The 25,861-nt window shown below is 43.7% G+C and overlaps 1 protein-coding gene across 2 annotated transcripts in view; it reads right to left on the reverse strand.

Annotated features, from left to right (window-relative positions):
- Nucleotides 1–992: 992 nt before the first annotated feature.
- ptpn11b (protein tyrosine phosphatase non-receptor type 11b) overlaps nt 993–25,861 on the reverse strand; it is a 31,790-nt gene continuing 6,921 nt past the window's right edge. Inside the window, exons 2-16 of one of the 2 annotated variants that reach the window (XM_079273439.1) lie at nt 21,237–21,359; nt 12,980–13,174; nt 9,573–9,765; nt 9,323–9,439; nt 9,071–9,184; nt 7,840–7,936; nt 7,543–7,622; nt 7,170–7,325; nt 6,516–6,647; nt 5,226–5,380; nt 3,653–3,720; nt 3,394–3,545; nt 3,124–3,224; nt 2,879–2,986; nt 993–1,125 (exon numbers count right to left, since the gene is read on the reverse strand). In XM_079273439.1, the coding sequence (XP_079129565.1) occupies nt 2,899–2,986; nt 3,124–3,224; nt 3,394–3,545; nt 3,653–3,720; nt 5,226–5,380; nt 6,516–6,647; nt 7,170–7,325; nt 7,543–7,622; nt 7,840–7,936; nt 9,071–9,184; nt 9,323–9,439; nt 9,573–9,765; nt 12,980–13,174; nt 21,237–21,359 (1,771 nt within the window). In that variant the 3' untranslated portion in view covers nt 993–1,125; nt 2,879–2,898. Of the gene's footprint in view, nt 1,126–2,878; nt 2,987–3,123; nt 3,225–3,393; nt 3,546–3,652; nt 3,721–5,225; nt 5,381–6,515; nt 6,648–7,169; nt 7,326–7,542; nt 7,623–7,839; nt 7,937–9,070; nt 9,185–9,322; nt 9,443–9,572; nt 9,766–12,979; nt 13,175–21,236; nt 21,360–25,861 lie in introns of both variants that reach the window. The other variant, XM_079273438.1, reaches the window with a different exon arrangement.

The raw sequence follows: 25,861 nt of genomic DNA on the forward strand, positions 1-25,861 counted from the left end.
CGCGGCACCCGCCGTCTTCGTTATCGTATCAATGACATCGGCTTACTTGCCCCGCTATCATCAAGCCTGGATTACGGCCATCTTCTAAATTACTTTTTTTGGAGTCAAATCTATTCTTCAATCTCAGGCAGATGGCCATCTGGCCCGCTGTAATCGCCCCCTTTCCCTCGTCTCCTTGTGACGATCTCCTCCGACAGATGTTGAACCGCATCAGACCTGCTGATTAACGAGGACAGCCAGGCCAACGAGGCTGAGAGACGCCGGCAAGCCGTGCTAAACTCCACATGTCCATTCAGGAATCCTCTCCACCTGCTCCCTGTCAAACGTCAACTTCAAACTACGTCTACAATCCATCGGGAAATCAAACTACAACTGTGCTTCAACAGGATCCTTTCCAATTGAGTGTGTGTGTGTGTGTGTGTATATATATATATGTATATATATATATGTATATATATATATATATATGCCTCAGTGCCCTGTAGCAGGTTACATAACTGCCCTTTGCTATCACTCAGCAGCCACATTAATAACCACCACAGCTGGAGTGCTAGAATGTCCCAAAAACAGGGTTAAGAGTTCAAATGAAAGACAGAGAAAGGAGGGAAAGCAAACAGAGTGACTTCTGGCAACAAGCAGGCAAAAAGCTTGGCTTCTATTCGACCTCTTCTTCGGTCCCGGACAGTTCTGTTCGGTTCAGGCCGGGACAGACTCCACGTTTCATATCCCTCATGCAAAAACTGTTCCTTTCTCCTGTTAAATTGGATTCCCAGGAAAGTAGTAACAGTAGAGATGTAACAGCAGGTTCGGGGAGGCGAGATTACAGACATCTTTTGAACAAGGCACTTGCGCTGGTTAAGAGAGGGAGAGGCTGGAGAGGTATAGGGGGAGTAAGGGGGAGGAGGGACAAGGGCCCTGAGCGAGAGCGCTATGCTGTAGAGTCATCCTCTCTGTGGAGGGTAAGGTTTGACTCCAGACAGAGAGGTCCAGCAGGACGGCAGCCGGAGGGAGGGGTCAGCTCACCACCTTCAGCCCAGGCAGGGTCCACTGATGTGGGGTGCAGTCAGAGCGACACACTCCCTCGTGGGATTGTCAGGCGCTGATGAAGCGACACCTCCGCTGGAACTGAAGCAAACACAAACAGACGGGCTGACAAGTGGAGTTAACGGCTGGTGTCACTTTGAATCATGGACACGAGGAGCCGATGTAATTCATGATACGGAGCTAAAGGCAGCATTACTGCACTTGCCAGGTTATCTACAGACCATGCGCGTTTGGATATTAAATGATTCTAGTTTATGGTTGCAGTGCTTTCAACCAGTCAGACACTCATCAACCTGTATTGCCTTTATAACACCTTTACATGTGAGGGTTAAAGGGGACATTTCATGCTCATTTGTAAGTTCATACTTGGGTTTCTACAAGAAACATTATCTTTCTGAAACGCTCTTTCTGAATTTTCCTGTATTCATCCTCCGGTCTAAAAACGCTCTGTTGTAGTAACCTCCCCCAACAAAACAGTGTGCTCTGATTGGCCTGCGAGAAAAATATGGAGCACCTTAGCAAAGTTAAATCTCAAGCTCTGGGTGGAGGCCGGGATATTCTAAGGAACCAAGACTAATGTGCCAGGTGTAAACACAATGAGTTCTCACTAACACAGGACCCTCCTATTCCGGCACTATAAGGCAAGCTAAATAAAATTACAACTTGAAGCCTGGAATGCTTTTAGGGAGGAATATAAAGTACGAGAAAGCAGGAATAACTAGATGATGTGCCTCTGATCCTGATTTCAAGCCTAATCAATTTGATCCTAGATTTAAAAACTAGATCGCCAAAAGAACAACAACATTTAACTCAATAACATATAAGGAACGATAAGAAGACTTACAAGCTCTGAAAAGAAAATATGCTTTTATAGATGTCTTTAATTATAATTACACCATTATTTTGACCAAGTTGTTAAGAAATGACCCTCCAGATATGGATGACCCAGTTCTGATATTCTGCATATTCGTCAGCGTCATTATATCCAGACAGTATACGCGCTTCATGACGGAAAAATTAAATGGGAAAAGGAAACTTTGAGATTTCAAAGGAGAAATGGTACGACTATTGTGACTCTCAATGGAAGTGCACCAACTCTCATACATGTAGAGCATTTTGATGGAAGTGTCTAACTGGATTTTTGTATTAGCCCAAAGCAGGAACCACACTTTACAGGAGAGGATTCAAAGTGCTGGAGACTGTAGGAACCAGGATGCCCGAGAACTGAGAGATCTATAAACCAATACCAATCTATAATATAGTGTTTCAACACACAAACAACTATTCAAAATGAGCTAAATTCATGTCATGTGCATTTTATATTCACTGGTTATTGAAACCATGTCAGTGTATGTTTTCTGCAGATGACCCTAAACCTATGAGCTGAAGCCTAAACACTGTCTGCTTTATTAATCACTATGAGAGAGACAAGAAGGGGTTTGTGAGACTCAAGGCTGATTATAATATGAGCCTAAATTTAATCTTTTGTTGCTTTAAGGGGAGCTCGTGTTGTCTTTTAGAGGAGCTCAGACACTATCATTTGAACCCTTAATAAAAGCATTACCCTTATAAAATGAATTTGACTCACTGGAAGACACTGAACTCTCCGTCTTCCTGATTGTAGAAGCGTTAAGCACTTTCTCTTCCACATAAAACGTTTACAATACCATTAAAAAAATAAAAAGGATCCAGCATTATTCCATGTGTACAGATATTCATTTTTGCAGGAGGACAATCCCCATTGCCAGCTTCTAGACAAAAGGTTCTGAATGTATTTTGCCACGGCACACAGTGAGAAGCAAACTATTTGGAATGAAATCCACAAGGTACTCACAGAGAGATGTGGACAGCGTTTTATCTCCTGGTGTTGCTGCTAAAAGACGTCTGAGGGCTTTTGAAGTTAATGTTCTCGTACACACTGGACGAATCATCATTTGTCATCCTACAACAACACACAGCAAAAAGACTCACTGACAAAACAAGTCGACGCCTCCAACCCATTTTCTGCTTCACGTTCTGCGATCAAAAGTTCAATCATCATGTCAGCTGCCACTTTATCATGGTGCGCATCATACTTACACAGAAGAAGAGCGCGATGATGTCATGTTGGGCTTGGGCCTCGAGTTGGTCATCTGGGGGTATTTGATATTGGAATAGTCCCCCTCCTTCAACTTACTCCTCTGCAAAGTGACAACAAGACTCAGACTCAGCTCACAGGCTAGAAAGCTCTCACTAACTGTCTTTTATCTGGAAGACCTGGATTTATCTTGAAATAGTCACATTATGTGTAAAAAAACGTGTTGTTTGACGTATTTCAATGTCTTTGGAGACGCCACTGTAGTGCAGTACCTGCTCCTCCTCCAGTCTCTTCTGAGCTGTGTCTATGTGCTGCTGCACAGCCATGTAGATGAACTTATACTGGGCCTCTGTCTGCACCATGCCGGACCTTTGCTGCCTCACCCTCTGGATGGTCTTCGGGACGTCGATGTCACAATTTAGACCTAAACACGCACACGTACGTACGCACACAAGTTCAGAAAATGAGCAGAGATACAGTGCAAAGATTTCAAAATAAAGAGTGTGTAAGTTTCATATTTCAGTCTCCCACCTTGGCGGTTAATGACGTCAATTAGGATGTCAATGACGATAATGGTGCCTGTCCTGCCGATGCCTGCACTGCGGGGACAACAGAATACAAAGCGGAGCCGAGTCGAGTCAAACACTTTCAGGAAATAAGAGAAAAATCGAACTGCATCTTTCATTTGATCCAAATATATGAAGAGTGTCACATCAGCATCAAGACCTTTCCCAACCCATGGAAGTGACACATGAAAGTTTGAGGTCATGAAATATATGTTTTCACTTGCTAACAGCAATAAACTTGAATTTGTTGTTGTGTCACATATGAAATGCTGTCAGACGCCCTCGAGAACTCCGTGTTGTTTTCCCCACAATAACATTAATCTATCAGCAGCTGACGGATCAGTGGAGGTCATGACTCCAATGTGCTGTCAGTCTGTCATCATGTTTGTAGTACATAGTACATTTCGCCACACTGGTGTGGCGAAATACACAAAAGCACACCAAATGGAAAAATCGATTACAACATTAATTTCCGATTAACCGAAAAGAAAAGCCGGGAACAAGGAAAACGAGAATGAAGAGGCTTTGATGCTGCTGCAGTGTTTGTTGATGCATGTGAGTGCATTGATATTATTATCAACATTCATATCTTGTGTTGAGCATTCCATGTGTTCCAGTTGATCTTATTTATATTGAATCAAGTGTGTGTTATTTTCCATCTCATTTAAAATGGATTATTTTCCTTTATTGTAGCGCACTTGTGCTGCATTTATTCTATGAAAGGTGCTATTCAAATAAAGTGTACTATCATCATCAGTCACCTGTGAAATAAATATCAATACAAATACAAAAATCCTGACTCCAGCACAACTAAACCAGATCGTGTTATTTCAAAGAGTTCCTGCATGGAGCAATAGTCGACTGGCAACAGCAGAGCTTTCTCTGACCGTTACTTGAAGTAACATACAGCTGCAGGTGGCAGGAGGTTAAAGGGAGATAAAGCTAATAAAGAATGTGTTTGTACTACTTTACTGATAATCATGTCTTCATAATTAGTTTTGATGGTGCTAGTTTGGTGGAGAGTATTGCCAATAAGCAGGACAAAGTGTAATTACAGCACACCCCAGTGGCCAATTGAAACCATATTTCATGAAATCCTAATGTCATACATTCATACAGCGAGGCAAGTTTCCGGAGTCCACAATCATTTTGCCATCTCATGGAAAGTTGAGTCAACACAGGGAAGAAGAACAAAAAGGAGAAGAACAAACAGTGACCCACAGAGGGGTTTACCCAAACGGGAAAGTCCTGCCCGGCGTGCACACGTGTGCATGTGTGTGTACACAGATGGTTGCACACAAGATGGGATTTAAGTCATTGCCTTTTAGATTAGATTCAACTTTAATGAAAGGACAAGGTAGACTCTGGTCTGGGTCTCAAACACACAACGTTTGAATCACTTCTCCTGTTTTTAACTAGATGTGCCGCAGAGCCACGTATCTCTTTGCATCTGCTGAAGAGTCCTGTTGGCAATAATTAACTTATGACCAGTTTCTTTATTCCCAACTCTACGCTTCATATTGTAAACCTGGTTGTACCTGCAGTGGACGACGATGGGTCCAGTGTCTGGAATGGTACTCTGGGTGCGGTTGACCTCCTCTAGGAACCAGAGGACGCCGCCGGGCTCATTGGGCACCCCGTGGTCCGGCCAACTCAGGTACTGGTAGTGCCAGATGTACCTCAGAGGCTCCCTCTGCAAGAAATCACAGCAAAGTAAAGATGATGAGCTGACGCTGTAGTTATGTTGACTTTGGGTATGTTCCATGTATTCGGACATGTCTTCCTCCTGCTCCCTCTCCATGATGGATCTGCAGTGCTCATTAAAAGGCTTACTGAAAGGAATACGGGTCTAAATCCACAACACTCATTCCAAGCATGGTTTCCGAAGATTAGCCAAAGCTAATACGATGCTTCAGTAGTTCGAGCAAAGCCAAACTGTTTTAGTTTTTTCCCAAAATCACAGTCAATATTGATGTCCATCTTTGTGTTGGCTTGGACCGGCTGTACTGTAATGGAGGGACACTCTCTGGTGGCCACATGCAGACGTTGCTGTAACTGTTATTGATGTCGTAGCATTGCAATTACACCAGTGCTAATGAGTAGCCGTGAATGGTGGAATATGTTTTTGAGCAAAATGAGAATTGTGGATTCTGTCCCTAATTTCTTACAGTGGTCTCATGCTGAAGGACCAATACATCCGACCAGTATAAAGTAAAGGACTCCAATAGTATGAAACACGCCTCATCTCAGTGAAACTAAATCTTTACACTGTGTGGACCTGAACATGCAGAAACATGAAAGGACGACACCGTCCACTCGAGTCTTCTGCTTTTACAGGAGATCGACATGCGATACGTCAACAAACTGGTGATGGTTCACCTAAACACGAACATTAAGGTTGGATAGAAGCATCACTTGGGGGAACTCTTTGGAGCCTGCTGGGTTAATCTCAGACAGGCTTGGCAGACATTACACATCAATATCAGTTCAAACTGATTAACTGCTGTGATCAAAGCAACAGCTTCGAGACAGAATTGATTGGATGGACACTGTGCACACAGCAACCCTTAGTTTGCTCCTTATTGTATTCATGTATAAAAGAACAACTCTAAAGTCAAATGTATTTTGATTTTATTCACTGGAGTGCAAGATCATCTCAGCTACGTTGTCTTCTGCTGTCTACCATTTGCTCTATTTGCTTTTCATGAGATGCGTGCAGTCGGTCCTCTAGTAAACACAAGCACGTGCTGTAGGATTGTGCGTGTGATGGGTTGGATAATCTGACCGCAGGTCAGTGGGTTAACTCTGAGTACACAGGCTTTCCCTACCTGGTCCAGACGGGTCACCTCCAGCTTCCTCAGGACGTAGTCTTGTGCCGGCTGCTCGTCCACGTTCCTCACCAGCACCTTCCCAAACTCCTTTGTGCCGTGGAGGTCGGGCCAGTAACGGACACATTTGTTCTAAATCGGAGGAAAAACACAGAGAGAGAAGATGGAGAGGGCAGAGAGAGGTCGGTGGGTATTAGACAATCAAAAAAAAGAAAGAAGAAGAAGCAGCTCAAGCAGCTCTCCAATCAGCTTAACTGTCATACTATCCTTGTCTGGCACACGGACGTGTGCACGCACGCACTGCTGTTAAGGCACCTTCTAGATTAACTGCACTGGACTCGTGTAATGGATGTCATGTCATAGAAGTGGGGTGTTCCCTTGAGTTCCTTGATTTCCATCATTACAAGCAATCAACAGCAATGGCGTAAGGAGTGCAACAGAGAGACCATTTAGGATTAAATGCTTTAGAAAGCATAAACATGAAAGAGTTGTGGAGAGAAGAAGAAGCTCCTTGCTAGGAAACATAATACATAGAAACATTTCTACTTTATTCATTTACCGTTCTAGTGCAACATAATGTATACAGATCATTGTATTTTACAGGCCTTTACTACAATCACGTACGTTAGCAGACGTTTAGTGCCAGTTGCTCACCCGTCCTCGCTCCATCTCCTTTGTGGTCATGACGATGACGTGTGTGTTCTCCTGATACACCATCTTCCAGAAGTCAACCACCGTGTTCTGTAGGCACCCTTGGGTGGCGATGAAGACTTTGCCCTCATCCACGTGGCGCCCCTCTTCATGCATACTCTGTACAGCAATGACACATTGCATTAAGCACCGAGACAAGTAGTAGTTTATTTTACTGTATGATATGTGTAACTCTGGTACTATTGTCCATTGACAATTCTTTTACACGTGAAGGCGAACTATCTTGCCCGTTTACTGAACATTGTGTATTGCTGCCATCGTTTGGTAATCTACAGCTGTTGATAAATGACCCGTCCACTGCTAAGAGAAGACTCACTCTGATGTAGTTGGCATTGATGTAGTCTGAACCGGGAACATCTGGATCTGCCTCCCTGAGTTCAACCCGAGTTGTGTCGACTGAAAACACAAAGTCAAACCGTCAACAGCGCACAACTAAATGTGCACCGTTTCCTGAGATCACACTTGGTGGTTTTCCAAACGAATGTCAATGTGAGCTACCAAAGCAACATCTCCACACTCTGCTGAGGCCTCTACGCTGTCTGATGTGTATTTGTGTCGTTCTTTCCACAGGAAGTTGGAGAGACAGGAAATGGCAGGTTGCTGCGTGACTCACAGGGGAGGATATTCTTGTATCTGTTTTTACTCTTGTTTTCTGGCTTCTGGCCTTCTTTCCGGGGATACAGCAGCTTGCACTCCTGCTGCTGAAGTACCTGGTAGTTGAAGACGAAGGAAAAATTTGAAAGTTAGATGTTTTTATAAGTTTAAAAGAAAAGAATATGCGCTATATAAACTATTGATTCTGAGGTCATTCATTCATATTAGCCATATCCAGGCTGAAACATGACGTTTCAGACCTCTAGTAGCTCTATGGAGTAGACATTCCTGCCAATGGTTTCACACAATTCCCCTGATCAACAACAGGTGGCTGCAATTCAGCAGGATCTACAGCAATGCACCAACAACGACTGAGAAGAACACGAAACGCACAATTGCGCTTCGGTTTGGAGAAACATAATTACATAACATCATGTAGCTTGAGGTGCACAGGGCACATTTAGTGCTGCGTTTGAAAAGTGTAATGGGCATTTAATGCAGTAGGGGTCACCCTGGAGTGTAAGAGCAGAAGCACTGCATGCATCAGTGCTCAGGTTGCAGACTGAAGAGGAAGTGTTGCAGCATAGAGTCTAAAAAGCTCTTCTTTCATACCTTCTACATTCATTCATTTTGGATGCGTTTGTGCATTTATCTACAGTTCTTTAGCCGTCATAACATGAACAGTGATTTGCACTCAATACAAAGCCAGATACTGATCAGTAAGTATGATGTTGTAGACAGACACGTAATGTAAAATCCAGGCAGGGGGCCGGGTTTATGCGCCGACACAATATATTTGATTCACATCTATGACCTGCCAGTTGCATGGAAAGAGCATGCCGCAAGATAAGCTTCAACACCGTTACGCAAAAGGTCAAGACAGCATAAATGCATTTGAATTTCCCTTGATAGACAAGTAAACAAACTACTCACAGCGACATAAACCTACACAAATAGCTGAGCAGTGGCCTACAGTACAATATGACATTTATTTGACAAATGACTTGTGGAAATACTGTTTACGACGCCGTCAGAGTTGGAATGAAAACATCCCAGGGCAGACAGCACTCAAGAGAGTCATTTACTCATGTGCCTGAGTTATGACTGACTCATGTCATCCGGCACTTAACTTCATTTAATAACGCTGTTGAACGCAGACCATCTAAAGCTGACCTTCAGATATTAAAAAAAAAAGAAAAATCACGATTGAAAGAAGCGATTCTGCTGCTGGTACGTTTGAGGCGACATACCTCAAATTCTTCCCAGAATCCTTGTTTGGGTTTTTCAGAGTTGTCTGCTACTTTGTTGAGCTCTCGTACCCGGTTCTCAATGTTGGCTGCATTTATCCTCGTGGCGTTAAAGGGCTGTCGTCACGTTGGGACACGGAAATTAAATAAGTCAACAGAGCAAAACAAGAAAATACCATTGTCATGTGGTGTGAATTAACCACCGCCAACATGATACAGTAAGCAGGAGATTGCCCAGACTCAATGCTTCCATACCTGTTTGAGGTGCACTACGATGCCGCTTTTCTCCACCATGGGGTTCTTCTTGTAGTGATCCACCAGGTCGGCCAGAGTGTCGAACCTCTCACCGCCGCCCACGTCGTATTTACCGTCCTGCTGGAGGGAAACATCAACAGTTCCAACTACAGTAACAGCTGGTCTGAGGAGTTCCTAGAGCGCATAAATAAATCAGGACCTGCTTCCAGTTTGCGGAGTTAGTCTGAGAGGAGAGGGAGAGTTATCTCACCTGGAAGCGGATCATAACGTGGGTGACCTTGGTCTTGCGGTCCACGTTCTCGTGTTTCTCCTCATTGGTGAGAACTGAGAGGACAAAGTCGCCCGGTTTACTCTGGCTCTCCCGCACCAGGAAGCTGCCGGCTTTGCCTTTGTCTGTGAGCAGCTTCTCTGCGTCTCGTCCAGACAGGTGCCCATGGTACCACCTGGCCAGGAGGGAGAGAACACACGAACCCTGAAACAATATTCAATGACAATCTGACAGCTTGAATTCCTGAACATGCAAACCAACAACTTGAAGGATAAATTGCTTATTTACACATCCAGAAGTTACTGAATCAGTTGGAGTCATGTTTCTGGCCAACAGTCCACAATTCATTCTCATTTTAGGTCTGTTTTTGACTCCTGAGGGAAACATCTGGCCCCTTTAGCCGCTCAATGCTTCACTATGTTTACCAGCCGGTCTCTAACTGCGTTTGTCTGACGATTGGTGCTGAGCAGGTAGTGTACATTGGGTTTTAAAAGCTTTGTAGCTGTAAACATCTGCCTGTGCGGCCGAAAAAACGCAAAGTTGCGGGTAGGACAGCGAAGCAATGAGCTGAAGCTCAACACAAAGCTCCGTAGAGGCGAGGGTAGCTGCAGAGTCAGGTGATAATTATCTGTCGGTTACACAGTCACGTTGCTTTAACAGTCGTTTGACAAAATTATTATTGTAAAAATATGAATTACAGCCACTTAAAGTGATGCCGAGGACATTCAGGATCAAAACCCTCAAAAAAATAAAATATGCAACCGTGAGCATCAGTGTTGATTATTTGAGACTGGCTGCTTTCACCGTCTCCGTCTTTCACCTTCCGTGGAGATCGAGCAGCTCAGCCTAAAGCTAGATGCTGTTGCAAAGCAGACAAATTGTTGAGACAAGTGTTGAGAAGGAAACTTGACCGACTGAGGGGGAGGATTAGCAATCTACTTCCTGCCTTAGGGGGGAAAGGTCCCATATTGTTGCGTTGGGGTTGAAGATAATGTCTAACTACAAGTGCATTGTGAGCGTAGACTCCTACTCGAGAATGAAAGTGTCTCTTGAATTGCTGCAGCCTCAGTCAGCTGCTGATGTTCACAGTTAGATGAACAACCTGCATGTGTGCATATTCGGGTCTTTTTTTTTTTCCTGTGTGGTGAGCAAGAAAGTGTAGGAGGCTCTGACAAGAGACGTATGTAGAAACCACACAAACCGTAGATCACAAGTTGCTCTTAGACCGACGTGGAAACATAGATTATACACATTGCAATGTGCAGATGTGTAGAAAAAGAAGGTGTACGTAACCTGCTCAGTATGAGATGATACCAAACACAGTTGAAAAGTGATGATTTGATGTCGCTTTCTAAAAACCTCCCCGTATGGATCCCTGGCATTGAGACAGCAGCTGCCTTCGACTCCCTCTGAAGGAGCATGTGATGAAGTGTAGCGCTGCGGCCAACATTTGGAGAGTCTCTGGCAGGACGACAGCGTGTGGATACTTTGTGAGCAAAAACAAAAACAGCAGCGCCATCCGCTTAGTTTGTTTGAAGATGCATTTGGGTATTTGCCGCTATTTATGCATGTGGACAGAAGTGCATGTGAGTTTTACGTGTGGGAGTGCATGTGTACAGAATGATGCATCATCCCTACAAACAGTGCGTGTGAACACATGTATGTATCGGTACTTAGATAACAATGGAATGGCTGATTCTTTCCTATTCCCCTTCTCTTAAACAGTTAACTGGTGATGTGTGCCAATATTATACTCTAGCGCTCAACTGAATTGCATTGTAATGATCATGTTGTACTAACATTTACAAATTCTGTTTCTAAAATTGTATGAACAGTATGTATAAAATAATTCAATAATTAGTTTAAAGCTGCACTAACTCATATTTGTATAGTTACAATGGATCACGTGATCATGGGCCCTATTTGAAGGATCTTTAGTGGTGCAAGTGTATTTAGGGAGTGTCCTATGCAATTTGTTAGTAAACCACATAAAGGGCAAAGGGGTTGTATTTAGTCTCTTAATTAATCATAGGTGTGTTTTGGGCATAATATGAATGAAACCAGTGTCATCTCCCTTTTAAAAGCCAGGTGTGTCTGCAACTGGCACATTGCTATTTAAATGGCGGAATCCACAAATTGGAGAAGTGAGCCATTTTCTGCTGTGAAAATATTGTTATTGTTAGATAAAAACATGTTGTGGAATTTGGACATGATTACATCCATCTTTTCTTTTGACTAGAATTTGAATCTCAATGTTATGAATGAAGCTTCAAAGCTTCGAAGTATTCGGTACAGCCTTAGAATAATTATGAGTTAATGAGGAAGGCAGTGAGTTTACTCAGTTTTACTGACGGGGGTTGATGAATCTGACACTGCCGGAGAGGCGATGAGTAATGCACGAAGACATCAGCTTTAAAACGCCCCCCCCCCCCCCCCCCCCCACACACACACACACACACACACACACACACGGAGATGCTGAGATCGGACAGAGGCGTGTGTGCACCGTCCACACAAGGCATGAAAGCAGCACTCCTTGACTCATCAATGACACATTTTGTGAGAAGAAACTGTGTGGGGTAAGTCTCCTAGTGTGTTTCTCTTGAATAGAAACATTTCCACCATAAATATGTGCAGAAAAATAAACTTAAAAAAAAAAAAAGAAATCACCAGAATGCAGGAAATTAGCGTGTTTGACGCTAAAATGTAGTTGTGAACCCTCATATTAAGGAACATCTTAATATACGCAGTAATTTCCATTTAAATAGCAGGAAAATACTGCGTCGTTGACTTTAGATTCGTTTTTACAATCGTGACAAAAAAAAAAAAATCACACAAAATGTTCGCCCAACTCTGCAGTTCCCCTCAGCCCAACAGAGAACCTCTTTCAGCTCATTGTTCTCCGGCACACAACAAAAAGTTCCTGTAATTCCTCTGTCAGATATTTATCCCTAAACAGAAGACAAAGTAAGCAACCAGCATGTGAACATAGTGGAGGGGAACAGCTAAAAAACAGGATACTTTTCTGGAGCTGGTGGAGACCAAAACAGAGCTAAAAGGATATTTGTTTTTCAAGTTTTACACATTTCTTCAATGTACTAACAGTGGATAATTCACTGCAATACATTTCATATATGATCTACCATATGGATGAGGAAAATATTTGTATCAATATTGTGACATTAACGTAAACCATATCAACCAGCCCTGTAGTGATGATGTTATATATTTCACAGCATGACAACCCTGAAGTCGCATGCAGCTGTAATGAGGTTCGATATAGAGCCGACCTCAGATGTTTGTGTCTATCTGAATGCATTTCTCCACAGAGCGCTGCTTAGCTGGATACAAATGTGAACTCATGAGCACGTCTAGGTGTTGGTCGGCACCTCTCAGAGGTCGGGTCCTTGCAGTTTAGTGGGTACTTGAGCTCGATGACATGGCCGTTCCTCTCGCGCAGGAGATCCTGTTGTTCGGTGTAATACTGCACCAGCTCGGCCAGCGTGGCGAACTTCTCGCCTCCGTACAGGTCGTAGTAGTCGCCCGAGTTCTGGATCTTAATGTGGGTCACCTCATCGCTGCGCCTGCGTGGGAGAAAGCGCAGCGGGAAGTCATCGCTCAGTTAGTCACCGTGCGTGTAGACAGAGGTGGACTCACTCCGAAGGAGCACTCAGAGTTTTTCTCTTCGTGTTTTCCTCTTGTTCACTTGCACCCTGCAGATAACAGTACACACACACACACACACACACACACACACACACACACACACACACACACACACACACACACACACACACACACACACACACACACACACACACACACACACACACACACACACACACACACACACACACACACACAGAGCATAAATTCATATACAATAGAAAATGGCAAGCTTATCGAGCCATCTGCTCCCGCTTTAGAACTCTGGACCTGATTTTCTTAAAAGCACGTCAAGTAATCTGCAGATGTGGCGACATTATTCCATCGGTCGCTATTCTTACACCGATCTACCGTATTCTGTGTGCGACACGTTCAATTCTCTGCAATACTGGAGCATTTCGTGCAGAGCTGAACACACAGTATGAATAATTACAATAAGGATTATGATTATAATAACTGTTAAACATAAAAGAGTAACTGTGTCAACACGGAATGATAAAATGAGCCACAAGCTCCTAGAGGAGAGAAAATGCAGTGATTTAAAAACTGATCCATTTTATCACCAAATATTTTTCCCTTTGACTGCTATAAACAACACAAATCTTCTCACAAGGGATCATCCCTTCTTCTTAGTACTCTGTAGTTTTCACATCTAATGTGTTTGGAGGAAGGCTGCATCGTGATTGCAGAATAATACAACAGAGATGCACGCAGCTGCCGAGCTCAAAGACTGATAAGCCACAAAACATTTGGTAGGCTTCCACTTTGCATATTCAAAGTCCTCCGACTGGTTTAGACGCACACAAATCCGAAAACACACACACACACACACACACACACGCACACACAGTTGTACTCTGTACAGATTGTTGCCTGGAAGCAAGTGCAGAACGAGATGCGGCTCAAGCTCGACTGCTAAATGTACTTTTTCCCCCGGTTTCCATCTCCAGTGACTTGGTTTCTACAGCAGAGGTAAACAAAACATCCTGTAAACATATTAAGTGTGACGACACAAACGACAGCCAGGCAGTCAGTACTATCTGATCTGCAATATATATTACTTCGTCGATACAATAGTTTCTCTCCCTCTTTCTCTGCAAACTGATTATCACTAACGGTCGTATCAAATGACACAAATTCTATTTCGCTCCACCACTTTTCTCGCTGTCTTCATGAATTTCACTTTACCCTTTTTCCTTCCTCCCACTCAACATACTGTAAATCCTTTCCTTCCTTTGCTCCGTCCTATATATCCACCTCTCTCTCTCCCAGCATCCCTCTCTCTCAGTATTTCCTGGTAATTGCTTTATGGCTCTATTAGTGGCTGTTGGCAGGGTGCCACGGGTCTCTGGCCCCTCCTCAACTCTCGGGCCAAAGCCCCCTTTTCTCTCAGAGTTTAAACACCATTAACTCTGGAATGAGCCAAACACGTCCGATTCGATTTTCATTCACTTCCCTGCTCTGCCTCTTTCAGACTGATAACATTTATGGATGTATTATGATATGGCAGTGTTCTTTACAGACAGAATGCAGACAGCCGTGTTCCGCATCGTGTTTGCTCAGCTCTGGCTCACTAACTTCTAGTTCCATCCATATGACAGATCTCTGGTTGTTCATCCATGTTTTAGTGAACAAGAGTAAGAGGCAGAACTATGATGAGATGGCGTCCTCCATCAGGACACAATCTATTGCTCTTTTAGATACTACGGGTATTTGTAAAGTTATCCAACTAACCCACAAAATAAATGCACTAAAACATCTGCTTTACCTAGCACACACAAGTCATTGGCATTCCATAGCCAATTCATTTTTTTTTTTTAAATACACAAAGATAAAGTGCCTGTTGTGGTTATAAAAGTGTGTTTAAATCCTAACAATGTGCATTAATTCAGTCAGAAAATAGTTTTTTAGTCACATTCAAGTTCACTCAGAAGCCGTTCTGTTGATTCCTCCTGTCTGTAGCCTCATATTCCAATTCAGGCTGTTTACAAGTCATTATCACACATTTAATTAAAACGAGACACGTTTTCCCTTCATTTAGATGCCATATAATCCCATTCATTACACGAAATTCAAGATTCAAAGGCTGTAATGTAGTTCATGTCGGAGAATAACTGGCTGAGGATCGAAGCAAAGAAATTATGACAACATTTGCTGCACACCAGAAAGTCTTGTTGACGGGTGCGTAGGACCCAAAGTCCTGCTCACGGTATCAACAGCGCTAAGATCCTGAGACCTTCCACAGCATCAAACTGTCGTAATTTACATCTATGAGAAGTACAATCAGGTTCCTGTTGCTGACTGAAGTTCTGTATTTTCAAATCGGTGTGCGTGTTCTCATACACACAATGATGAGGAATAATAGCGCTTCATCATTCTGAAATGTTGCTCACAATTTGTGGGATCCACCGTTGACACGCTAGAGCAGGGATTCCCAAAGTGGGGTGCGCGCACCCCTGGGGGTGCGCGAGCTGCCTCTAGGGGGTGCGCGAGAGGAAAAGTGTAATGGCGGTCTGATGGTGTAATAATATTAAATATTAAAAAAAAATGTAATTTTAATTTAAAAACTGTCAGGTGGGACATCTGAAGCTATCAGTCGTAAAAGAGGAGAGGGACAGAGAGAGAGAGAGAGAGAGAGAGAGAGAGAGAGGAATCGGAGGCGAGGGGAACGGAGAGGTGCAGCACAGACAAATCGGGAGCACATCGGCCCATCGCGGAGTCAAGGTGAAAAAGAGGAAACGAGAGAGAGCATCAGACTGGGAAAAAAAGAGGAAATATGATGAAAAGTATCTGTGTCTGGGCTTCACTTGGATTGGCAACGCAGATTCCCCAAAGCCACAGTGCGTGGTGTGCAGTGAGGTTCTGGCTAACAGTCCGAAGCTCTTATTTACGTCGCCACCTGAACACCAAGCATGCCAGTGCAAGTCAAAAGCCCCTTACATTGTTTATATCGAAATTGGAGGAGTTACAAAACAGCCAAAAACAACTGCAGTCTCATTCATGTGTTGGGTCTATAAATGACGCACTACGGGCTTCATATCTGGTTACAGAATAGCGAGAAAGGGGCTACCGCACACAATCGCCGAAGACGTGAGCTTGCCAGCTGCCAGAGAGATGGTGGAATGTATGATTGGGGAGAAAGAAGCAAAAAAGTTGGACATGATCCCGGTGTCCAACAACACTGTGTCGCGCCGCATCGATGCTTTGTCCGAAGACATCCTGGCTACATTAGTCCGTCATTAATTGTAAATGAAATGTGATAATCTGCCTCTGAGCCTGTGCGTGTGTCCTCGCGATCCGTATTGCTCTTTAAAAGTGACGCCTTGTGTCACTGAAAGTTATTGAAACTTTGTTGCAGTGTTTCAGGGCGTTTTCACACCTTCAGTTCGTTTGCTTTGTTGCAGTTGCTCCTTTGTTCGGTTTGTGTTCACGCACTGCAACATTTAACAGCGGACTAAATATTGTAAACAAATGCCACGCGCGAGCAAACTGTTCTCTCATTGGTCCGATTGTTATGCGACTATGAAGGCTTAAAAGGCTCTGTTGCTTCTTTTTTTTTTTTTTTTTTAAGGGGGGGGGGGGGGGGGTGCGCGAACCCGGTCGGGATGTAGAAGGGGGTGCGCGGCCTACAAAGTTTGGGAACCGCTGCGCTAGAGTAATCTCAGACATGCTGCTTTTTGTTACACGTGACACCATACAACCAGGATGTGTAAATATGTTTTTATCTAAGCGCAATACAACTTTCAGCAAAGCAAGAAGAAAACCAAAGTATGCAAAAACCACATCGTAGGAATACGCAGTGGAATTAGACGAACAATCTTTACTCCGCATTCATTCTGATGATACGACGGCATCCTGCTTTACTGGAAAGACAAATTCAGTAGATACACGCAAGACAACTTGGTCCTTGAGTATCCTACGAGCTGGCCTGCAGTTTATAGGAGCAGACTGAGCAGAAGCACAAACGTGCATAATGTCACACGGCCCTTCACACAAAACATCTGTATGTCTGTATGTGAACGGAGCATCGTCGCTCAGCTGCAGCTTAACAGACCACATCTGTGTGCAGGATTAAGTGTTAACAACTTCCACAAATGCTAGACAGGACATTGAAGCCTGTACAGTACTTGGATCAGTCCGAGTAAACTAACTACGTGCAACGATAAAAGGCACACACACACACACACACACACACACACAACTGGGGAATGCACATAGCTATGCGTGAACAAGGCCCTGAATATACAGAGTATTGCTTGCGTCGCCCTGAAGCTATGTCAAGCAATAGTTTTCACTAATACAGCCTGAAACCACTGAGAGATCCCTTTTACCATACTCAGTGCACTTATCAAATTGAAGGTGATAAAGTTTTCTCTCTATTTCAATTCCCCTTTAGCGTCTCTACAGACTGCTACACTGGTTTCAGCCTAAATCCTAAAGCAGGCATGTTCACGTCTGATATTGAATGTGAGACGTTACATCAGGTAAATGTGTTCTGTGTCTCGAGAGCTTGCCCTGAGGCTGTGTTAAAAAAAAAACACAGGCATAAAAACAATGCATCATTCCTCAGCTCACTTTCTGAAGGTTAGGCAATTTGAGCCACGAGGTGTCTGCAAATTCAGACAAGCAGGGAATCTTTTAGACATCACAATCGCCAGAATCATCGGAAATGACTTGTTCAATGGACGACAGACATCGCGGGGTTAAACTACTACACAACAGCTTTGCATTGTGCCGATGGGAAGGTTCAGTCGAAACGACAAAACCCCAGATTAGCTCTGCTAACTTCACTGCTGTTGGCAGCTAGTCACAGAACAGTTGTTGTTGGCTGTATGAACACACTTGTGTGATGTTTGGAAGTCTCCCCCGAGTGGTATTATCAAAAGAAGGTATGTGGAAGTTGGATGTGGGGAATCAGAGAGCGAGAGGAATAAGTGTAAAACATGAATGGATTGTCTCGTTTTTCTACAAGCAAACTTTGTTAAACGATAACCGTTAAGTAACAACCACCGTCAATAATTCAAGAGGGAGTAGACAGCAGAAGAGTCTCTGTATCGTAATGCTATCTTTCACATTCAACATATGAATTAAGAAACTGTTGGAACATGCTAATGAAGACTTGTGGAAGCGGTAAATACAGTTAACACTCATGGATTTGCATTCACAATAATGATCGAGAAATGTTTATTAACTGGACTGTGTCGTTCTATAAATAGCCGTAGCTGCAGTGGAAACACAACCAAGTAAACTCAAGCTGGTATTACATAATACAGAGAGGCTACGAGAAAATCCATTTGCTCTCTGTGGCGACTTGCCCTGCAAACTCCTCTCTTGAGATTGCCCTTCAAATGTCTCCTCTGGGTCTTTAGAGCGAATAAAGAGCATGAAGAAATGAGAGAACTTGACCAGACTGCTCTCCTCACGGAGTTGGACTTGGATATAAATTATGGCCAAACTTTTTCTGCTTCAAACTTTCTCTTTTTGAGTTTTATGAAACTCTGAATTGATTACATTTTCAAACCCCTCAAAAAGCTCTCATTAGCATCTCTGCCTTCAGTTTGCTTCTCTGTCCGACCCCTCCTTCCTCCCTTCACCTGGTGGAGCGCAGAAGAAGAGGAGGTGGTGGAGATAAGAGGAGGAGAGGCAGAGAGAGGCAGAGGAGAGAGGGGCACAGCAGACTCCCTCAGCGTGCATTACAATCTGAACATTCACAGCGACCATCACACTCATCATGGCCTTGGTAAGATGAGACCTGGCTAATGACTGGCTAATTAGCCTCTCCTCTGCTCTGATAAGACACTGTGTGTGTGTGTGTGTGTGTGTGTGTGTGTGTGTGTGTGTGTGTGTGTGTGTGTGTGTGTGTGTGTGTGTGTTTGAAATAGAGATTGAGTTAGAAAGCAGGATCTGCAAGCTAAGAATAGCTTCTGTAGATACAGAATAATTGAGCAATTATCTTCAGTGTGTTCCGATATTTCCTACGTTTCACAGACTGTATTTGGCGCAGTGCAACCAGTGAAAAGCCTCCAAAGCGAAAGCCCCTGAACATTAGATTAGAAAAGATCAAAAGATTAGGCTATAGAATCGTATGACATATTCATAGAATTCACACTTTTGTACAATTTCTACTTTGCACTGCTGGCGGTGTGCTGGAGCTGTGTGATAAGTTGGTTTGCCAACAGCTCCAGGTTGAGTTGAGCTGTGGCTCTCTAGCTGACTGAATATCCTGAGAAGCAGGATATTGTGAAAGGACGCGCATGAACAACGCAGAACTCACTGATATTCCGTGTTGCCCCTCTGTCTCTTTTACAGTTACAGGGTTTAGCTTTGAGTTTAGAGGGGCGTAAGTTAATGTTGGCCGTTTGTTCTAATATCAGAGAAAACCTTTTGTGCTGAAATAGTTTTGTAAGGCATAAAGTAATCACTAAAGGGCATGAAGTATGAGGAATTACTTAACGTACAGATATAGTTTTTGTTGGGTTGTTAGTAACCGGATTCTTTTCTGCGCAGTATAACCAGAATCACTATAATAAGTTGGAACATTTGTTTAATCTTGTAAACTCACATCCAGTTTCAGATCTAAATTGTACTCATTCAAAAGAGCTGAAACCTCAAAAGTTGTTTCAGTGAGCCTGTTTGGCTGAACAGCAGCCAGCAAAAGTAATAACGGGATTTTGATAAACGTTATGGTCGCCCAGATAATCACCGTAACTTGGTGCCGTGTCATGAACAACTATATCTATCTGGCTAACTTTAGCTCACATTAGTCACCATGGTCACACCAAACCTGCCCCTGAACTGAGCATTGGTACATTTCATGACTGAAATTATGAATTATACTTTTCATTTGTAGGAGGAAAGTTGTGCTATTTTCTAACTGAGTCTCTCTTTAATATCAAGTGGTGGTGAGGCTCTGACGCTGGCCACTTGACCTGTGTGTGAGTGTTTGTTTAAGTCTGTCACGGCCACAAACTGTGGCTGCCACCGACCCCACCAACCTTCCTGTGGTGTAGGTGTGTGTGTGTGTGTGTGTGATTTACGACACCACAGACACACACACCACAGGCAGTGAAGGTCAAAGCATGAACAGGTCCCTCACTCTTTAACATTATTTAAAAGCTAGCAGCTGCCGGCCTAACTTCACGGTTTCCTTTTTTGTGTCACCGTTTCTTACACACACACACACACACACTTCCTGCCCATGCCATCCGCGGCTACAGTCACAGAGTAACAAATGTGTTTGGGCTTTCTTCCAGGCCCTTGGCCGGAGTGATGCATCTCTTAAAAGCTTCCGTTGTCAGGGACGTGCCACTCTTCAACCTCTCTCTTCTTCTATCTCAGTTGGTTTGCTGCTCTCTCTAATCACCACAGCATGTAGTGCCGGGTCCTCCTACTTACCAGACATTTCACATTCACTGCAACACACCAGGGCTGGAGATTAAAGAGACGAAGAGAAATATGTTTTAGGACAATGAATGGCACCCGGCTGTGCTTTTTCTTACTCACCTCAGTGCCACTCTGCTGCCCAATTTATGACTTTCTGGCCAATTTGTGTCACGATGTTACCAAATCGCATATTCCAGATCCGTTATCCAACATGTCCCTTGAAACACTCGCACAGAACAACTTCTGTTCAAACTGCATCTATTTAAATGTTACATCACTTGCTGAGGGCAGGAAATCTCAGAGACTCTGAGGCCTCGCACCACAGCAGCACGGTCACTCCTCATCCTCACACTGAACACAACAGTGGATTGGAAGACAAAACATATGTCCGTCACAATGATCATTTTTCCAGAGAGAACCACTTTGCCTCTCCGATCACCCGGCCAGTCTCTCAACACGACAGCACCGGAGCTTTGGTTGTTCTCTGGGCTGAGCTTTGAACCGGGGAGAATAGTGCGATTGATGAATAGTGAGGCTGACGGTGAACCACAAAATCAATACGAAGAGGAAGCGAGGGGAGTGTAGGTGAGGCCTCACCTGACAGAGAGGGTGAAATCCCCCGGATTGCTCTTGCTTGGCCGGGCCAGGAAACTGCCGTGGACGCCCCGGGTCAACAGGAGCTGCTCTGCCTCGATTCCGGTGATGTTGGGGTGGAACCACCTAAAAAAAGATTGGACAAAATGAGCCGTGTGTCCGTGTAGGAAGAATGTATACAATCTGTCTACCATCACCCTCCATCTTTCTTTTCCTGTTGAGACTAAACCGGCCCCAACACAATAGATCTGAGTTTAAAATAGTACGTCATTTCTTTTGTTTAATGCAAATTACAAATATTGTACATTTTTGTCCCATTAATGTAAATAGCACACATTACTATGTAAAGACCTGTAGGAGTGTTTTGACATATTTTCATATGCAGCTGTCATGACGGGTGAAATGTGTAATTTTTCATTTGTGTCGTGTAAAACTGGCTTTACTTCAGCGTCGATGGAAACATTAGATTCATTGATAACAGCAGCTACTACCATATACATATATTAATACTGTACAGAATAAATGCAGACAGAAGTATTTGGACGGTGACACTATTTGTTTGGCTTCGAACTTTAAATGAAACTATTTAATTTGAGGTTGTTCACATGTTGGGCCAACACTATAAGAAGCGTGTCCCCTTTTTATACAAATCTCGGCTCTATGCAAGAGCAGAACTTGTGCGGCTCTAGGTCTGTTAAATGGTGCTGAATAACCGTAACTGGCCTTTGCATGTCAGGTTCACTGATTAGCTCGTCCTGAGACTTGCCCTAGATTTTCAAGAGGGGGTGGACAAAGAACAAACTGACAGCCGAGATGACTGAGTGACGTCTCAGCCTTCTCGCCTTATGGCAGCTGCATCTGATCAGCTCACAGCGCTGGATTTCATTAACAGGGTCGATGTTTTTGCCCAAAGACTGAGGAAGAAAAATAGTTGATTTGCATTATTTAAGGGAATTTACTCTGCTGCTGTGTGTTTATGGCCGGTTTAGTAATGTCTGCAATAGAATCTCCATAATCTCATTTACCAATAATCTAAAAGCCACTTTGATACATAATGAATTATATCTCAAGCCTCACATCGGTTGACACTTAGTAAAATGTCATCAATAAATAAATGGAGTGCTCCTCAACAGCACTTTAGCATGAACTAATGTATGTTGAACGCCAGTCTGACGAACGCACTACTTCAAAAGTGACTCGTGTGAAAAAAAAAGACAACTTTCAGCAGATCTAGATCTGAATTGGAAGCAATGGCAACTGCTTAAAGTTATAAGCTCTTATTCCTGAAGAACATCTGTAACCATGATTCCAGTGGTGCAGGTGCAGTAGTACAAAGTGTACCTTTGAATCAAAGTTAGTTTCTTGATGAATCAGTGATTACACACAAACTGGTTTGAAAGGGAAGAACACAAAGCCAATGATTACACGTTACTTCCTCTGCTGCAAAACACAGCAGCAGGCAAATATTTATCCCATCCACTTCTCAGGTATGTTGACCGATCATCTGGGTTGTGCACTCTTACTGGAGTGTTTGACACCGCCACTCATCCAAACCAGACCCAACCGTGTTCACTGTTCACAAACGCTTTAAGACATAAACCCAGCACATACACACGAGCATACTGCAGTGTTCAGTTAAAAGCTGTGTTCAAAGAGAGAATAACTGCATCAGTGTTGAAGAAGCAGTGAGTAGGTACCCAGTGAAGGGCTGGAGATCAGCTGTGTGGATTTAAAGCTCGTGTTAAAGCAGGGATCATTGGGTTAAACCTCCCTAACTACTGTGTGCCATTGCTGGCTAATCCGCTGCACCATTAGCCATCCGGGGCCCCATCGTTGGGGGGGGGGGGTGACAAAGCTGTCACACGTACAGTATGCAGTGAGTGGTGTATCAGTGGTGACACAAAACGTGCAATAAAAAGAATAAAATGAAAGTAAAAAGGATTTTCACACGAGCGTCACACTGACGTTTTAAAGACAAGTCTCTGGATCTACGCCAGCTGGTCGCTGCCAAGTTGTCTTGCTGGAGATCAGTGATGACGAAGCTGGACTGCAGAGACCAATCTGGCTCCTCCAGATCATCTTCCGTTGTGTCATCACTCTATGCTGTCCAACCAAGTTAGCTGAGTTATTACGTTTTTTAAATCTCTCCTCAAGACGACCTGTTTTACTCTACTTAGGAGTTTGTTTTTTTCCGAGCCTTGTAATAAGAACATGTTTTAGACACATGGGTGTAAACTCTACAGTAGAATTCATCATAGGCAGTTAGAGTACAACCCAAGTATTTAGGAATATTATGAAAAACCGTAGATTACTACAAACTCATAATCTCGATGGGATTATCATGGATGAAAAAAGGTTCAATAAAAATAATTTTAAAACATTATTGCTGATAAAAAATTTAAAAAAAAAATTAAAAAGTGTTGGATGAGTTGAAAATGAGTCACCTGATAAATGGTTCAAACATAATAACAAGCTATAGTTGCATCTCTTGACTTCTTCCTTGGAAAGACGAATGCATGTAAATGTCAATGATTCAACAAGAATGAAAAAAACAGTTTTTGGAGTGCGACATAAAGACCAAATGAGTAATGGAAATCGTGCATTTCACATCCTAAATCATAGCCTTTCACCAGCACCCCCGGCACACTACAAAGGCGTATTATTGATTAATATAACCCAGCGGAGAGCAGGCAGATGGTGACACAATAGCGCCTTCATGAAGCCCATGCTGAGGAGATAATATCGGAAAGCTTCCAACAGTGGGCGAGCATTTAGGCGCTTCTTCTTCTACACAAACCCATGACAGTGAGATAAAAATAAGACCCGTGTGTCGGCTCAGCAGATCTTCTGTCACTTCAGAGCGGCGAACAGAATACTGTCTTAGTCACTGCCGGTGCAAAGGGCTGAATCTCACTTCATATTGTGTGGCACGGTGCTTTCTATTAATGTCCTCAATAACTCATATTAACATAAAAACATAAATATTACCACTACGGAGGAGATCCAAGCCTGACGTGCTCATTGTGCAGCTTCTGTTTGTCAGAATGACTTCATTCAGATCAAATGAACTGTCAGCGACATTTACTGTACGACTACATTGGAAAAAGCTTGAAATTGCCTTTTGGTAGTTAAATGCAAATGTCAGACATGTACGTTTCTGTAGATGAAGCATCCGTCGCCATTTTGCATTCAACAGACACGCGGCCTGCTTGTCAATCACTTGACCCGTTTCTGTGACACGAGAGGAAACGGGAGACGAGTGAAAGAAGAGACGGGTGAAGCGAGAGGCGGAGGCGCTGCATGAGAATCAGTGAGGGTGCTAAACGTGTGCCGGGGTTCGTACAGGAGGGAATGATACACGATACAGATGAGTTTACACCAACGCAGAGCGCTGCACGCTGTGGCCAACGAGGATCCTGTGTTGTTGGAGGTTAACCACGGGATTAGTTCAGCGTTAAATGAAATGCCAAATAGATAGAAATATCCGTCCAGCCATGAACAGAGAGTCTTGACTAGACCACGACAGACCAGACCCTCTGACCCAGACTGCCCCTGACCCCCTTATCCTCAGCAGGGGGGTGGCAAACCCGATCTGCTGCGCTTTCTCTCACTCCACGATCCCAGGGAGCAGACTGTAGGTGGAACTTTACAAATGATAAATACTAACCGATTACGAGGGGCTTAGTCCTAAAAACATGTCAGAGCGGAGCGTGACTTGGAATGTCACAATGGAAATATCCCTGGAAGTCTGGCGGGGAGGCCTGGTGGAAAGGACTTCACGGGGCGGAAAGAAAGCGTGAAAATGTATTATCCACAGTACTCAGATCTGTGATACTGATGTATTTCTTTTATTAAACATATAACAAACACAAACATTTTTGATAAGGATCAACATTGGGCTTCATATATAAAAGTGACTTCGCTGCTTATTCAGATGAATGTTTTCCTGACGATAGCCCTCGTTAACCGTTAACGGACACGATTAGTGCCTTGCTTGCACGAGTGCTGTGGTTGCTGTGGTGCCAACAAGCCATCAGGCATTTTGTCTTTTATTTGATGACATTTTTCCACTTGTCACAGCGCTTTTATTGCAATCAAACTCAAACTGGCCTGAAGAGCCACTGACAAGTCATGGCTGTCAGCTGGTGGACAGATTGCTGGTGGTATTGTGTTTTTAAATCCTACACAGATTCCTACAGACAAATAATAGCACTGGGGCAAAAACGCCTCATGTCACCAATCCACAACTAATCCCTCATCACAGCGCTGCTGTCACTCGTCACACATTCGAAACAGCGGAGACGGGCCGGAACCGGGCACAGACACTGGAGCAATGCTTCAAACACACAACGGCAGCAAGTACTGCCCCCCCCCCCCCCCCCCCCAGAGTGTCTTTGCACGCACACAGCTCTTTCAGCCTTCTTAACTAGAGCATACCCTGAGCCCCTTTGTAACCACACATCCTGAAACACCCACCTTAACAACAACACACACTCACACACAAAGTACTGTGCATATGCACACACACACACACACACACACACACACACACACACACACACACGCGGCCAGGTCTCCACATGCACTCCAGAGCTCACTTCTGCACTGGATTGTGTGCATTCAATTTC

This window comes from Melanostigma gelatinosum (assembly GCF_949748355.1).
Source record: "Melanostigma gelatinosum genome assembly, chromosome: 8".
NCBI lineage: Eukaryota > Metazoa > Chordata > Actinopteri > Perciformes > Zoarcidae > Melanostigma > Melanostigma gelatinosum.